Source organism: Physeter macrocephalus, chromosome 1 (assembly GCF_002837175.3).
Source record: "Physeter macrocephalus isolate SW-GA chromosome 1, ASM283717v5, whole genome shotgun sequence".
NCBI classification, from domain to species: Eukaryota; Metazoa; Chordata; class Mammalia; order Artiodactyla; family Physeteridae; genus Physeter; species Physeter macrocephalus.
In genome coordinates, this window is record NC_041214.2 from 65651983 (window position 1) to 65668510 (window position 16528).

At 38.4% G+C, this 16528-nt stretch overlaps 1 protein-coding gene across 8 annotated transcripts in view; it reads left to right on the forward strand.

Moving 5' to 3' along the window:
- The window catches only part of FNDC3B (fibronectin type III domain containing 3B), a 386791-nt gene extending 373449 nt beyond the window's left edge, over positions 1–13342 (forward strand). For 7 of the 8 annotated variants that reach the window (XM_055083800.1, XM_055083816.1, XM_055083807.1 and 4 more), the window contains 2 exons: positions 740–867; positions 10187–13342. In XM_055083800.1, the coding sequence (XP_054939775.1) occupies positions 740–867; positions 10187–10498 (440 nt within the window). In that variant the 3' untranslated portion in view covers positions 10499–13342. The remainder of the gene's footprint in view (positions 1–739; positions 868–10186) is intronic. The other variant, XM_055083804.1, reaches the window with a different exon arrangement.
- The last annotated feature ends 3186 nt before the right edge of the window (positions 13343–16528 follow it).

Sequence of the window (16528 nt, forward strand, 5' to 3'; positions counted from 1 at the left end):
TGCTAGTTACAAAATGGAAAAATATCAGCTATTGAATTAAGCTGTAGAGATACAGTATAAGCTGTAAGAAAATATTTTTAAATTCTACAACATGTAAGTGCTTTGCTGCAAACTAACATAATTTCACTTTAATCTGGATTGATGAGTCCAGTAGGTAAAAAATAAACTAAAAAATATAAACGTAAGATAACTTTTAAAGGCTTACCTCAAATGCCACCTGCTCCTCAAACCTTCCTTAGACTCTCACACGGATGTGACTTCCTTCCCCTGGGACTCCCCAACATTTTGTTTGTACCTCTCATTTTAATCTGCCTTACATTTATGTTTGTTTGTACTTGTTTCATACCTTTCTCTCCCCTTCCCTCAACTAGACCTTCATTTCCTTGAAAGCAGTATTTATGGTACCTATTTTTGCATCCCCCAAAGAACCTAACACAGGGCTTAATCATAGAAGGTGCCCATTAGCCATCAAAAAAATAACAAAAATGCAACCCAGGCCAAACAGTTATTAATAGGACAGTGAGCAAAGGGTTCTTCGCCAATGGCTTGCTAGGCACGGAATGTCTTCTCTGTGTAAAGGGTACCCTGCTAGTTTTCTAGGAGGCTGGGCAAATAAACTCCCCTCTCAGGGTGGGCACAAGCATTCTCTCTCTCTGGGTTCTCACTAATATTACTAAAATATTGACTATTCATATGATACTTTGAATTTTGAGCTTGGATGTGTGGATTTGTATTTCAGCACCTCGAGTAACACAGTTAGAAGGAAATTCATGTGAAATTTTATGGGAGACGGTACCACCCATGAAAGGCGATCCTGTCAACTACATTCTGCAGGTATTGGTTGGAAGAGAATCTGAGTACAAACAGGTAAGAACCAGCGTGCGTGGCACGTGCGTGGCCTATCAGGGTCAGGCTGACTCCTTGCCTCTGCCTTTGCGGTGAATAATTTAGTAGCCAGTGAACTACATTTTTCTCAAAATTGGTCATAGAAACTGCCTCACATGTACCCATTACCTAATTCTTTAGGGTATAGTAGCTCTAGCTTACATTTTATTTTGTACGTGGTGGTATTCTTAAATTTTCAGTTCCACAAGCATAATCTTGTGAAGGGCTTTAAGTTCTGTATTTGTATTTGATATTCATATGTATTGAAAACTAAAGTGCCAGTGGTTTTACTTTATAGGGAAGTAGTGTCAACCTAATTACTAAAGCCCATGTCTGTTTGCCTTTTTTATGGAAGTTATAATTGAAGGATAAGGAAAATGACCTATCAGCCCTTGAGGCCTGTGATTCAGAAGCTCTGGGTCACTACCTGTCACCCTTTAATGTGCATAGGATCACCTGAGTATCTGTTAAAAATTCAGATTCTGATTCAGTAGGTCTGGGGTCGAGGTTCAAGCTCCCAGGTGACATTGATGTTGCTGGTCCATGGATCGTGGTTTGAGTAGCAAAGCTATACAGTTCACATGATAAACCCATACAAGAAAGAATGTGCTTGGAATATAACCAGATAAAGAATTTGGGTTTATCATTCTTGACACCCTTTTTGATCCTGATTCTTCCAAAGCCACACATTATCTTGTCACTGGATGTGAAAGATTCAGAGACTCTGTGGCTTTCCATAATGTTCCCAGGAACTCAATAATTATGTGAAATCAGAATATAACATTGTTACTCCATTAGAAAAGCTGAGGACCCATTCCTTACCAGCACTTTTAATAGAGGAGTGCATTTATGTCAAACTCAAGAAGTTGAAGATAAATGCCACTGCCTTCCGAATCTTAACATAATTTGCAAACACTTCTTTGTATTCAACTATTGAGGCTCCAGATACACAAAACAAGTAGAAAATAATCTGATTCAGAGTTTTTGTTAATTTGCTGGTTAATATTCCTCATATAATAATAAAGAATACTTGTAAATAAAAATGTGTAAAAAGAATCGAAGAAAATTTTAGTAAATTTTACTGTACTTTGTTAATATGAAGTGCCAGATAAAAGAATGAATTGCTTTAAGCACATTTTGCAAAAACTTGTTTTAAACATGACAGGCACCACCAGTATTGATTAACATCAGTGGATGATTTCACCAGTTTCCATCATTCCTCTGAAATAAGAGCAAAACCACTCTTGTTTCCTTTCACCTTACAATCTCATTTTATACGGTATATTTCACTTCACAGTCAGTAATTTTATGTGTGCAGTTGTTTCACCTTACCACAAATATATTACTGGTTTCAGAGTCTCAACGCACATGAAGAGCAGAGGATTTTCCCTGCTAGATTTAGTCATCTTTAACACCAGTAGCATTGTCCTGTCGCATAGCAATGTAACAAATGGCTAAAGACGAAATGTTACCAAATTTTACAACATATCACTTGATACTTAACAATATTCACTTCCCAGCAGTACATTCATTACATGTTCATAGTATTTTATAAACCCTTTTATTGCATCACCATGCTTTTCCAACCTGTTCTTGGAAAAAATGTTCTGCTTCTCAAAGCACACTGATTGTTGATTTACATTGAAAAAGCATTGTTTACTCAATATCTATACATTAGGCATTGCCAGAATATAGGTTAATCCATTCATAAATTAGATTTCACTGGCAGATTGGCTATTTTGAATCTTGCTATTTGTTTAATGTTATATATTTTGTCTCATGAACATACAAATACTAATACACAATTACATATATGCTTCAAAATATATTTCTTATTGTAAACAGCTATAAATAAGAGTTTCTTGTTGAAAGTAGGTGAAAACACAGTACACCAGGGCGGGCTCAGTAGCTGGGACATTAGCATTCTTCTCGTAACCATGTATTTCCTGCATTTACCAAGAAATGATTAAGGCAGGTAGTGGTACTTGAAAAGCCACCGTTGGGTCAGGGACAATTTGTACTGAGTTTTTTGCTTCTCCCTATTCAATAAACATTAACTTAAACATGATGTTTTGAGTACTTCATTCAGTTGTTCTGGACACAAGATAGGGAATGAAATCTATTTATCTTATGTGTGCAGAGTAATGGTTAAAATAATTATAGTCCAGAGATAACAGGCTTTGAATTCATAGAGGCAAAGCAAAAGAAAATGAGAGGTCATCAGTGCAGAGCATACACCACGGCAGAGCTATGGGCTTATAGGAAGCACTGTGTATACTTCAATTACAGCACTAATCAGGCAGGATCCACTAATGTGTGAGCTTGTGTTATTCATTTTTATTTTCCCAGGACTGGCACATAGCTAGGCACTCAGTAAATGTTTCTTGCGTGCATGAAAGAGGCAGTTTCACAGGAACAGGGTGATTTATACTTGCAGTGGTGAGAATCAGTAAACTTCACCATAGGGGGGATTTAGAAGTGATGTTTGTAACTGAGGTGAAAAAAATCACCCATAATAGAACAGTGTCCTTCTGTTTCCCTAGCTCATTTTTACAGGCGACATATGGCAAGGGCCAAGTCTTTTTCTGATATTTTGCTGGAAACATTGACTTTAACTCTGTAATTAGCTTTCTTTCGTTGCGCTATCATGATGTGGGGCGAGCATCTGGTTCTAATTATGAGACAGTCTATTAACTTAAAGTATTAAGTCCTCACCTAAAGTTTTACTCTGTATTAGAATGCATGCATATATTGATTTGGCTTTTCTGCCATTTAAAAAACCTTTCAAGCACAAGCTTTTTTCAAGAAGCTTAAAACTTCTTCTCAAACAGTATTAATTGTAAAGCATTCTTAAAAAGAATAAAAATTTTACATATATGCAGGTGGCTGATATTTTTTGCCTCACAAGACAGAACATAAACAGTTTAATATATACGTAAGAATGTAAAACGAAATGATTCACATTCATATCCCTGTTCAGACAGCAATGATTTTTACATAAAGTATTTAAATATAAACACTGAAGATGAGAACAGGGCAACAAACTGCAAGAAATTATTACCTATTGGAAGTCAAAAATTATTAATATTGTTGGTGCTCAGATTTGTTGCATTATGAAAACCTTTGAAGCATCTGAAAATTTATAGAGCTCCACATTCAACTGGATGGCATCTCTGTATAAATTTATTTTGTATCATTTTTAGAATATAGTATTGGGATGTGTATTGATTCTTTGTGGTATCACACAAGTTACTGTGACGAAAGATCTTCTCTTGACCTTGAGAGAACTATTTTAAAGACTTGGAGCCTACATATTTTTTTTAATAGTTTGTGATTTAATTCCCTAACAAACACAAGTTAAATAGGCTGTGACCATCCTATTGCACATTTTCTTCATCTTTGTGTAAATAAAGGGTCAAATCCAAAGCAAAGTAAGAAAAGATCAAGGTGGGCATATTTAAAAGCTGTCATTTGTCTTGCTGATTCTTAAAATTTTAGGTTTATAGGTCCGTTTAAGTATCTGATCAAGGATATGACCCGTTCTATCAGAAAAATATTCATGCACACATCCATTTTAAATTGCATATGAAACAAATTTATATTCAGTTTCATGGCGTTCAGGTGTAGGGCCCCTGGTTCATTGAGAAACTGTTAGGTGCTGTGCACTGTGAGGGCTGCCTGGCGTATAACAGAACAGCATAGTCTGTGCTCTCAGAGCTTCTGGGCCCATTGGGGTGGAAACAGCGTGACCCCAAGAAGCAGTTCAGTAACAGTACCTTTGCCTGTCCTCTTTGGCTCGGGAGCAATAATTCCTGCCCAGCACTGCACCCTCTACAGAGGAAGTCTGCAGGTTAGTGAATTCCCACTGTAGCTGGGGGGCAAGGGAGGTGAAATCTGCCTACTGTAGTCATGTGATATTGGAGGAATTAATTCACCTCTCTGAGCCTCAGCTGTCTTGTCAAAGTGGAGATACTAATTCTCTACCTTAGGGTTACTGTGAGCGTCAGATCTGTTCAGTCATGAGAGGGCGCTGTGTAGATGGCAGTGCTGGGCAGTTATGTCTCCCTGTCCAGTTCCTGGGAGAAGGATGGCATTAGTAAAGAGATGCAGGCATTGGCCCAGATCCCAGCTTCCAGCAGCCTCCCCCAAAGGCTCTCTGTTTCAAAGATTTCAACTACACAGCATGTTACTCTGAATTAAGGGTCACTGATTCTTCATTTCGGTTATCTGGGTATTACTTTAAGTCCTCTCATTTGGAACAAACATGTCAAAATTACTTTAAAATATATTGCACATCAAATCAAGGACAGAAATAGTCTTTGTAAAAATAATATTGCTTGTATACTTACTGTGATATTATGATTGGTTACTTCAATAAAGATAATCTTAAATGGAACTATGCCTTTTAAATTGGGTTGAGGCAGGAGGAAGAGCCCGTAATGGTGCCCCTGTCAAAATGAATGAAAACAAAGGGATAAGAGGCATGGCCTGCTGCCCTGCCATGGCGAGAGGCACAGTCCCATGAAAAGTCACCTCAGCTGTGCTGCAGGCCTGATGACCTTACTGATTTTTCGATCTCATGGCTGTGATTATTTACACAAAAACTAATCAGTTATCTCAAACCTCAGGAACCAGAATCCTCAGGAAATGGAGTATTGGGATTGTTTTAATTTTTCCTTAACTAAGATCCAAAAGGCTTAATAAGCTTTGTTGACTACTATCAATACACTGAAAACAACTCAATCCTTGTTAACGATTCCATTTTGTATAATCATGGCTGTACCTGTTCTAAACTCTGGTTTGTGTGCGGGTTCCGATACTTAATGTTTACATGTACTTGCTTCTGGTAATTTTCCTCTCTTTTCAAACAGTGTGGTATAAGCATATCTACTCTCAAGTATTTAAGGGTTCTAATTAGAGAACATTCACTGAGCATCTGCTTTGTTAATAGCCATTGTGCTGGTTGCTCTGGAGATAATAGAACAGTCCCACACTCAATATATTTATCATATATATACTTTTAAAGATAATATTAACATTGTGTTGACAGTGCTTGTGAAAAGGGGGAGCTCTTCTAATTAAAACAATAAGAATAGCTAAAAGAAAAACATATTTACAAATTAAAGCCCAACTTTAGATTGGACTTGTCATTGAGGAAGTTCCCTTCCATTAGATATTCATTTTTCCTTCACTAAGCTTTTTGCTTAATGGTTATGAGAAAAGTAGCACTCCTTTGCTTTCAAAATATCAATACATTTTTAAGGATCTTCAAGGAGTTAGTTAGAGTTGGGAAGTACCATCAAAATTAATATATAAAGTCTATGTTCAAGATTCCATGAATTGGGTTTCTGGGAAATTAAATATACTTCTGAGCCAACTTTCTTAGAAGGAGCTAGCCATGCAAATTCTGGAAACCATAGAAATCATTTAATACTAGATATAAATGAACATTTATATCTACTTGCCAAAAGTCTCTCAGACATCTGTAGGGATAGGTTATTAAGTGATTTTCAGCCATGAGGTCATTGTTTGGCATAAATTAAAAGGCCACATCACAGAAATGCTGCCCAAGCCTTTCCTTGGCACAGACTGGGTTGGGGAGCTGCTTTCCATACATCATATAGGAAAGGCAGTGCTTTCCTTCTGGGGCAGTGGACCCAGGGTGGGGTGATCTGGAAGTGTTTCATGGAAACACCAGGGAGGCTGTGGGAATCCCTGGGAAGACAAAGTCAGAAGGTCAAAGAGAAGTGTACCTGGTATCACATCGTAGTCATTCGGTGTGGACTGAAGTGGGGAGGACGGGTTCCACCAAAGACGTGGAACCAGTGGAGCTGGAGCAGTTCCAGTGGTGAGCAGGGGTGTCTGAGTTAGATGTGGGATCTCATCTGGGGTCTACCACTACCCTTATTCACCTGAGACCTTGAGAAATTAACAGCTTTCTGATCCTCAGTTTTATCATCTCTAAAATGGGAGTAATACTCAACCTGCCAGAGTAATCAGGAGGATTAAATTTGATAAAGATGACTTATCTCCAGTATATTCCTTTCACAAAGCATTTTTCACATAGTTTCTCATTTAATACTCAATCCCCCTTGGGGTTAAGTTAGGTACTGTAACTGTCCCCATGTTAAAGATGGAAAAAAATAAGGCTCAAAGCTGTTACTTGCCCGAGGTGACAGACCTAGAAAGGGTCAGAGCAAGGACGTAGACCTGGAATCCTGATGCCAGTTCCTGGTCCTGCCGTTGAGAAGAATCTGCCCAGTGCCTCCCAGTGGCCAAGTCAGACTAGACCCAGTTCCCCGGGGTTGCACAGAAGAGCTCCAGCAGCTACAATATTTCACCCTTTGATAAGGGTAAACATTCAAGAGGTGAGGCCTCCAAAAGAATTGATGAAAGAGGTGTATCAAGAAACCTTGCAGCTAAGGCTTAGATGGCAGCTTTTCTCCAACTCCATAAACAGCCTGACATTAACTTATCACCACCATAGAGACAGGACAGATTGTATACCTGGGCCACTGCAGATAGGAGCCCAAACCTCAGGTGGCAAAGGGATTGGTAGTATGCTGGTTCCAAAGGTTGCAAATCATTCCCTTCGTGAATGGTCCCAACAGTTTCGAAGAAAAGACTTGTCTTGGAAAATACCAACTTGAGCATCTAAATTTGAGAAATTAAGAACATTCACAATGAAAAGTTCTCTTTAAAGAAAGAAAAAAAGTGTACACCATTGTTTTCCTGAGACCACCCACATGTTGGGAGATGATTCATAGACAGTGCTCTCATGGTGTAGTCTGAACTCCTGACTAGCTTGGGGCAGTCACCATGACAACGAGCTCATCTTAAAATATCCATTTAACTAACTCATCATTGGAACAGTGACCTATGAGAAAGGAGTGGTCTCTCAGGATCGCTGGGGGTTTTCTTACAGCTCTTTTGTTCTTGGTTGCTCCAGCCCAGTTCTGTCTGTAACCCCAGTTGCTAAGACACATGCCACAATCTTTAAAGAAACAGAGTAACTCACCAGGAGGAACGTGCTTCCAATCTTATAAAGGAAAATATGAGAAACGGAATTGGTTTTCTGGGGCTTAATCACTAAACGAAAGTACAGTAAGACTCTTAACGTCTACTTCTAAAGTTTGAAAATGGGGGAGGAAAAATCTTAAAAAGGCCGAATATCAGGTGAACACTGGAAGTCCGATCCCTTTTCTAAACTGTGATCCTCTTGCTGTCTTTCAGTTTGCTCAACGCTAAGTGAGTGGCCAGTGCACTTAGGTTCTCTGGTACCATGTCCTGCTTCTTGTAGAAGTTTATGTGCCAGGCTTTAGAAACACTGAATGTAGATTCCCACTAACTCTCTATAGCTGGAGAGTATTTCAGACAAAGTTGAAATTGTTGGAAATACTCTATTTTCTAGGGAATTTGTATTAATGGGCAAAATTCACAGCTTTACTTAAGGTGGCCTGTCACTAGGTTGAAAATGCCCCTGTCGCTTTTAATCACTGTATTTAAAATATATATTTGGAGTTGTTTTTAAGTTCTAAATAGTAGTAGTAGTAATAATAGCTAACTTTTTCTCTGCAGTTACCCATGTACCAGGCATGTTTTAAGCACTTTACAGAGGCTAACTCAGTGCCACTCAGCTACAAAGTGTTCAGTTAATTTTACTTTCTGTTTAATTATTTCATCAGCCAAATCTCTTTACTGATTTGGTTGAGTTCCAGCTAGTTTTTTCTATCTCTATTTCATATAAGGCATGGATTTTTATGTAATTTTAAGGTGGTTATCATTTCCTCTGAGTGCTTTGAGGATCAGTACCACTTTGACTGAAGAACCACGTGAGATCTCCCTCTACCACCCTCCCTCCAAGATACCTATTTTCTTCAGTCAACTCAAAGGTTGATAATCTCTAAGTAAACTGGTAGATTTCAAGTCCTCATAGTAGTAAGCCCCATGATGTTAACAAAGGGGAAGAAAATATCCTAGATTCTTAATGGAAAAAGGACAGGTTGGTAAACAGGAAACACTTAAGACAGACCATTAAATTAATTAAATATTAATTTGTGATAAATAGGACTGCATCAAAAAATTTCTTAAGAAATGATTAGGCAAGACACAAAACGGGGAGAGAATATTCACAACACATACCTGACAAAGAACTTACATCCAGATTAAAGAGCCACTACAAATAAAAGCAAACAAATTAAAAATAGGCAAAACAGTTGAACACACTCCTCACAAAAGAAGGTATGTGAATGACCAAATGAGCATATGAAAAGGTGGGAAACACTCTTAGGCATCAGGGAAATGCAACTGAGGTACCATTCTCACCCATTTGAATGACTAAAATCTAAAATATAAATGACTGACAGTAACAAATGTTGGTGAGGGTGTGGAACAACTGGAACTCTCATGCTTAGCTGGCAGGAGTGCAAAGGGATGTGCTTGGGACTGCTTTCTCATGCAGTTAGATGTAGACTTATACCCAGCCCTTCTACTCCTAGGTATTCACCCAAGAAAAAGAGAAACTTAAGTCCTCAAGATCTGTACAAAAATGTTCATAGTACTCTTACTGTATAAAAACTCCAAACTGAAAACAATGCAAATATTTGTCAAAAAGCAAATGGATGCATCAAAGTATAGGCATATGATAGAGTACTTATTCTTCAGTAAAAGGAACAACTACTGAATCGATTACATGGATGAATCTCGTAGGCACAAGAGAGTGCGTTGTGTTTGATTGCATTTGCATGAACTTCTAGAGTAGGCAAAACAAATTACAGAATGAGAAGTCAGAATAGTGTTTACCTCTTAGGGGTGGAGGTGGGCTATCTTCATGGAGTAGTGTTAGATGGTGTAGTCAGTAGTCAAAGAATCATTCAACTGAGACTTTGCACTTTATTTCTATAATTTGTTTTTAATTGTCTGCATTAAAAAATATTAATTCTTTGCAGCAAGATCAGAGAGCCCTTTGTATGAATTAAGTCATCTGCTGATTTATAGCCTAAATTATTAAAATTTAGCTAGATGCATCATCATTACTTGTATCATCTGTATTTCTGGTCAGTGCCTTATCTCCTGTCAATAGCGGAGTCACTGAATTTATTTTATTTTATTCAGAGTAGGTCAGAATACTTTACAGATGAAATATAGACTGGGACAAATGCCTCTCCATGTACGTTTTGTTGTTGCAGAGTTCACATAAACCAAGCCAGGTCTACAAGGCCCCCAATGTTATACAGTTATTACTTTAGAGACCACAATGTTGTTATAAATTTATTGACCAGGACTTTTCTTTTTCTTGAAGGTGTACAAGGGAGAAGAAGCCACATTCCAAATCTCAGGCCTCCAGACCAACACAGACTATAGGTTCCGCGTGTGTGCCTGTCGTCGCTGTTTAGACACCTCTCAGGAGCTAAGCGGAGCTTTCAGCCCCTCGGCGGCTTTTGTACTACAACGAAGTGAGGTCATGCTTACAGGGGACATGGGGAGCTTAGATGATCCCAAAATGAAGAGCATGATGCCTACTGATGAACAGTTTGCAGCCCTCATTGTGGTTGGCTTTGCAACTTTGTCCATTTTGTTTGCCTTTATATTACAGTACTTCTTAATGAAGTAAACAAACCCAACAAAACTAGAGGTATGAATTTAATTAATGCTACACATTTTAATACACACATTTATTCAGATACTCCCCTTTTTAAGCCCTTTTGTTCTTTGATTTATATACTTGTTTTACAGATTTAGCTAGGAAAAAAATATCAGTGTTTTGGTGCACCTTTTTGAAATGCAAAACTAGGAAGAGGTTAAACTGGATTTAAAAAAAAAAAAAAAAAAAGCAAACCAGATACCAAAAGCTAGCTTACGTTTTCTTTTAAAATTTTCAGATTTGCCTTTATTCTGTTTTCACTGATGTCTTTTGCAAGCCTTTGATTTTTTTTTTCCATGTCACCATTTAGTAATTTATATTCACCTGTCACTTCTTATGTCTTGATCATCTGTACCTGTGAACATGAATCACAGTGTGTGTAGTTACAGGGCTAGGATTTCAGTGTTGTCAGAGTATCACCACACAACAACCACACACAGGAGATGTGTTCACTCAGATAAGGCTGCCCTAAACAACCAATTTGTCACTCAGTTATTTAACTGTGTTTAGCTCATTGAGATCAAAATGTGTACTTTAAAATGTTTTAATAATCTGTATTTCTTGTGATTTTAACACTATGAGCTGCCTGTCTAAGAAATCAAGTAACCAAAATGCATCTATAAATTATGGAGCATTGTAGATTTTACCACATCAATTCATAGCAGTAACTTTTCGAGGGCATTGTGCAATAGTTAGTTGTTTCCTTGTTCAGCTATTTTAAAAGCTGCTTTAACTTGTTTGTCTGTCTTTGTATATAATTACTTCTGATCTAATCACTAGAGTTATTATATTCTGTTATGTTTGACCAGAATTATATGACGAGAACTGGTGACAGTTTCGTGCCTCTGCCCATTGTCCATGACTTACACTAATTGTGATCAATCTTCTTACACATCAGCTCATTATTTTTGAAAGATTTGCCCTTAGGCTATTCAATGAAGTATCAATGAAGTGATTGAATTTCAATAGCTTAATTCAGTGCACATAATACTAATCTAACAGCAGGTGAAAATTGATAAAGCCCAAAAGAGTCATCTCAATTTGTAGTTCCTATTTTTGTGGGGTTGACCTGGCCATGTGTGGAGAGGGAATGGTATTTGGTGGTAATAAGCACAGGGTGTTTGGGGGTCAAGGAGCCTAGATTATCTCCCTGGATCTGTCACTAACTTGCTGCGTGATCTGAACACGTCACTTTACCTCTCTGTGCCTCAGTTTTCCCATGCATTAAAAATAAAAAATAAAATGGGGATTCTAATGTTCGCAAGTGCTTTGAGATCCTTGATCTATAGGTGCTATTGGAGTGCAAAGTGTTACTCTTGCATGTTTATTCTGAGTCATGAGATAATCAATTTTAACCCAAAGTCATTGGATTATTTATATGAAGTCCATAATGTTCGCGTACCTCAGGGACATTTAAGAGTTGGAGGTGCAAATATATTCCAAAAGGGTGCAACAGACACAGTGTATCCCCCTGCTTCTGTTTTTGTATATTTTTGCTACTTGGTTTTTCTTGATCATAGCTATTTTGTGCTTGGTCTGTGTTGTCTTAAAATGCAGTATCCTGTACTAGCTTATAATATTCCCATACCAAAGTCATGGGGAAACCAACATTATTTTGTTTTTGGTTTATTTATACTATATTCTGCATACAGTACTTTAAATGCCAATTACAGTGCAATCTTTATTTATTGTAAAATTTTTAAAATGTACTTATGTACTAATTTTCCCTTGTAGCATGTTATTTTTTGTGTGTTTTATACTTTTGTAATTTTAGGTCAGTCTCGTTCCTTGGCAACATCTGTAGTATTGTCATTCTTCTGACATTTTCTTGTGTTTTTAAAGATAAAGAGCATCTAGTGCATTAAATGCCAAAAAAAAAAATCCATTGTCAGCGATTGAAACGTTTACATGTACCCAAGAAAAACATAATCATCTCTTGAAAGAAAGTGCTAAGATCAATGAATTATTCTGTGTGCCTACGTTGATGTAATAAGTACTACTAGAAAGTTCTGTATTTTGTTATTGACTAGAATAATTAGTTTAATTAGCCTTGCAAACTGATGGCATCAAGGTGAAATTTTTTTGCCAAAGTTCTGGCCTTCCAAAACTCATCCCTCTATTTAAATGTGTATTATGATCCACTGTAACACTGCATCTGCATTTTCTGAAACAATCTCATGCAGGTGTTTTGGGGAGAAGGCATTTTTTAAGCAACGAAGATTCAACTGAGTACGAGAACCCTGTCTGCAGGAGAAAAAAAAAAGTCCCTTTTTTGGAAACACTTCAGAACTGCTGCTATAAAGAAATTCTCTGAATTGGTTGGATTTTTTTAAATGAAATAATACTTTAAGCCAAAATTGCTATGAATATTTGATCTTTGAGATTTTCATACTATCTATCTGTTTAACCACCAGAAAGCTGTTGTGTGTGGAACACTAGCTGACGGCACTTTATTTTATTGCTCTCCATTATTCGGTATCATTATAATCCCTTCAGTCAAAAAGTTATTACACTATCTGGCACTGTTTTCTATCACAAATATGTATATGTGATATTGATATATAACTATATATATATTGCCATTACACATGAACAATAAAATAAAGTGTTATGTTAACCTTCTCTCTTTGCCCTTTTTCAATATGTAGGAACGAGTGAGTGGCTTTCTGATGCTCTATATGTCAAACTCCTCCCTGGCACAAGAAATTCCAGTCATGTGAAGCAAAATGCCCTTTGTCCTCAAAGAAATTGTTTAAAAAGAAAAGAACTTTTTTAAAAGATTTTTTGCATATTACCTGCCTTGTTCTTATCAACTTGAAACGTTGGCATTTTCTAACCGTGTTTTGTTGGCTACAGTAATTCAGTATTCCTGTCAAAATTGAAAAGTGCCCTAACTGAATGTGTTTGAATGTTATCCTTGCACAATTCTTTAAATTGAAAGACAAAATGTTTTACCTCACTGTTGGACATACATTCCAAGCTTTTCAACTTTAGGAGAAAAAAAAAATAATCATGTTTTCCTGTAAATTTTAGACTATTTCATATACATTGTATTAAAACTGCCATATCAATTTTTAATGTATAGATTTTGCAAATACTATGCTATATGTAATACCTAACTGTATCTGTAGTGTATATGTAATATATTTATGCCCAATAAATGTTTTAATTAATTCTTTCTGACATAAGTAGGGTTCTTCTGCCATGAATAGGATTGCTTTTGTTGTTGTTACTTTTTAAAAACTTAAACCACATCCCAGAAGTTGTAAATTCAAATGTGTTTATAGGCCAGGCAAGTGGCATAGCGCAGGGTGCTTGCTGTACCATCTAAAGGGGCGGCTGCCACCCTGCTCCTGGTTGAGGTCCTGCAGGATTGCCACCCACAATCACGTAGGCTGATGCTTCAGAAGTAAAGCAACTACACCCCAATTAAAAAAAAAAAAAAGCAGCAGCAGCTACAAATCCAGATCTCCCTAAATGGGCCAACGAACATGGGATTGCGAACCGTAAAGGCCCATGGGCTGTCAGTCCTTTGTCAGAGTCTGTGGGGATAAAGAGTGTGTCTTTAACATTTTGTCTATATGCCAGGCTCAGGAGCCCAGGTCTAGCTCTTTTCACTTAGCACCTGGGGTGCACCTTCTCCATGACGGACACGCACAGTTTTGACCTCCTTCCCTCCTCCGGGTCTCATTCAACAACAACAATAGCAATAAAGTGTAGTGTTCCTACTACAGTCATGGTTTCACCCTGATGTTTAGATTGTTTTGCCAGGAGTCCCTACTATCTTTTTTTTCCCCTGAGGGAAAAATGAATGGGGGAACCGATTGTTTATAACTAAAAGCTTTCTTTCGCATAAAGCATGGTGATAATCATTCTTTTGGGTAAAAGTGACAAGCTGAACACATCAAATTTTGCATGCTCCTGACACTCCACTCCTGAAAACACAGTAAAGGATTTTTTTTTTAAGTCATAACTGCTTTCAACACAGAAGAATGGGAATTGTTAGCACCAGAATTTTGGAAACCTGACTGAAGAAAGCTGAATTCTCATTTAGCGGGGGAAGAAAATGAACGCCAACTCAATTTACATGCAGAATACACGGAAGGCTCAAAAACTGACAGAAGCATGTCACTTTAAAGTGGGGGTGAAGAGGGAGAGGAACCTCAAATAGTATTGGTAGAAAGCTGCTAAAAGTGCCATGACATCTATAAAAAATCCCTCCCTACTTTCTTTCAGCTGGACAACTGCTCCTCCACCCTTGCAGAAACCAAAAGTTTATCCACAGGAGAAGGTAAAATAGGCCCTGGACTTAGAGAATGTAAGTCTTACCAGAAGATGAAGTGGTTCAGCCAGAGCACCCTTTGGTGACATTTCTCAGCCTTGGCTACACAATGACACCTCCCGGGAAGCTTTTCAGAATCCCTGTGTTCAGACCCTACACCAATAAAATGAGTATTTCTGGAGTATCAGCGTATCTTAAAGCTCCCCAGGTGATTCCATTGTACAGCCAAGATTGAGAACCACTGTCCTAAGGTGAAACTCTTGGTCAACAATCCTCTATCAGATTTTTAGTCCTCCAGCTTAGCCAAAGGTAACCTGACATCTGATGAAAGCTGCTAACATGAATGAAAAGTCCAACGCCAACAACTTGGAAGAATCAGAGGCTAAGGGAGAAGAACCTTCAGAAAATGATCCTATCCCCAGAGAGAGGAGAAAACAAGTCATCTGTAGACTAAGGATAGGATGCTATGGAAGAGGGACACGTGAAGAACATGGAAACGTTCTTGGAAATCAGAAACTCAGCCAAAGGGTTGGAAGGTGGCATTGAGACTAACCTAAAAATAGAGCAAAAAATGCAAAGATAAGATCAGGATCAGACCAGGACATTCAATATCTAAATAATAGGGACTTCAGAAAGAATAGAAAGTGTAGGGGAGGAACTCATCAAACATCTGAGTTTCCAGAGTGAGAGGGCACGAGGGAGCTCACCGCAGCGGATGGGACTAGAGCCCCTGTCAAGGCACACCATCTTGAAATTTCCAAACAGTGGGACCAACAGAAGCTCCCCAACACGCTGAAAAACCAGTCACATGGAAGCGCTGGAAGTCAGAGTAGATGTGTACTTCTCAGTAGCAACACTGGAAGCGAGGAATCCGTCAGGCAGGTATGTCAAGATTTTGAAAGAGAGGTTTCCCACCTGCTTACTCTCAGTCAAGGGTAAAGTATCGTGAAGCCATTTTTAGAAACTGGAGCCCTCACAACTTTGCCTCCCATGCACCCTTCCTCAGGAAGCTGCTAGAGGGTATGCTCTCCTATATGAGTGGATAAACCAAGAAAGAAGCATCCACGGGATTCCGCCTTCAGTGCTGTTCACGCAGGTCAGAAGTTGGCTCTCTGGCCCTTTGCCTCAGAAGGATTTATGCAGCTTTCATTTTATCCCTTCCCTACCCACCAGTCATGGTGGGCGAGCACACACACACACGCACACATGCACACACACACACACACACACACACATACACATCCCTCTACAGAGGAAAGACAAAATGACCCTTTTAAACACTTTACTTTGGGCTAATTAAACCAACAATTGAATCTGTGTACCGGCACTGTGACCCTTTATTCAGGGTGGTAACTTAAAAAAAGTTCCCACCTCCACTGCTAGACTCTAAGTGCCTTAAAAGCTGGGGGAAGGGAACATGTACCCGGGCAGCAAGTCTCAGCTCTGCAGCACACAGCATATTCTCCGGAATATGAAGCTAAATAGAAGCTAAAAAAAGGTTTGTTGAATTCAGTTGACTGATTTGGTCGGGAAAGTTCACATAGCAGTGATGAGAGCCGTAAGATACTCGCTGCTCCAAACTAGTGTTTTGCCACGGTGTGTTATTTTGGGTGCAGTATTTTGATTTTTTAAAAATTATAGTCAATAAATTAAAAATGGGCTTCCCTGGTGGCGCAGTGGTTGAGAGTCCGCCTGCCGATGCAGGGGACACGGGTTCG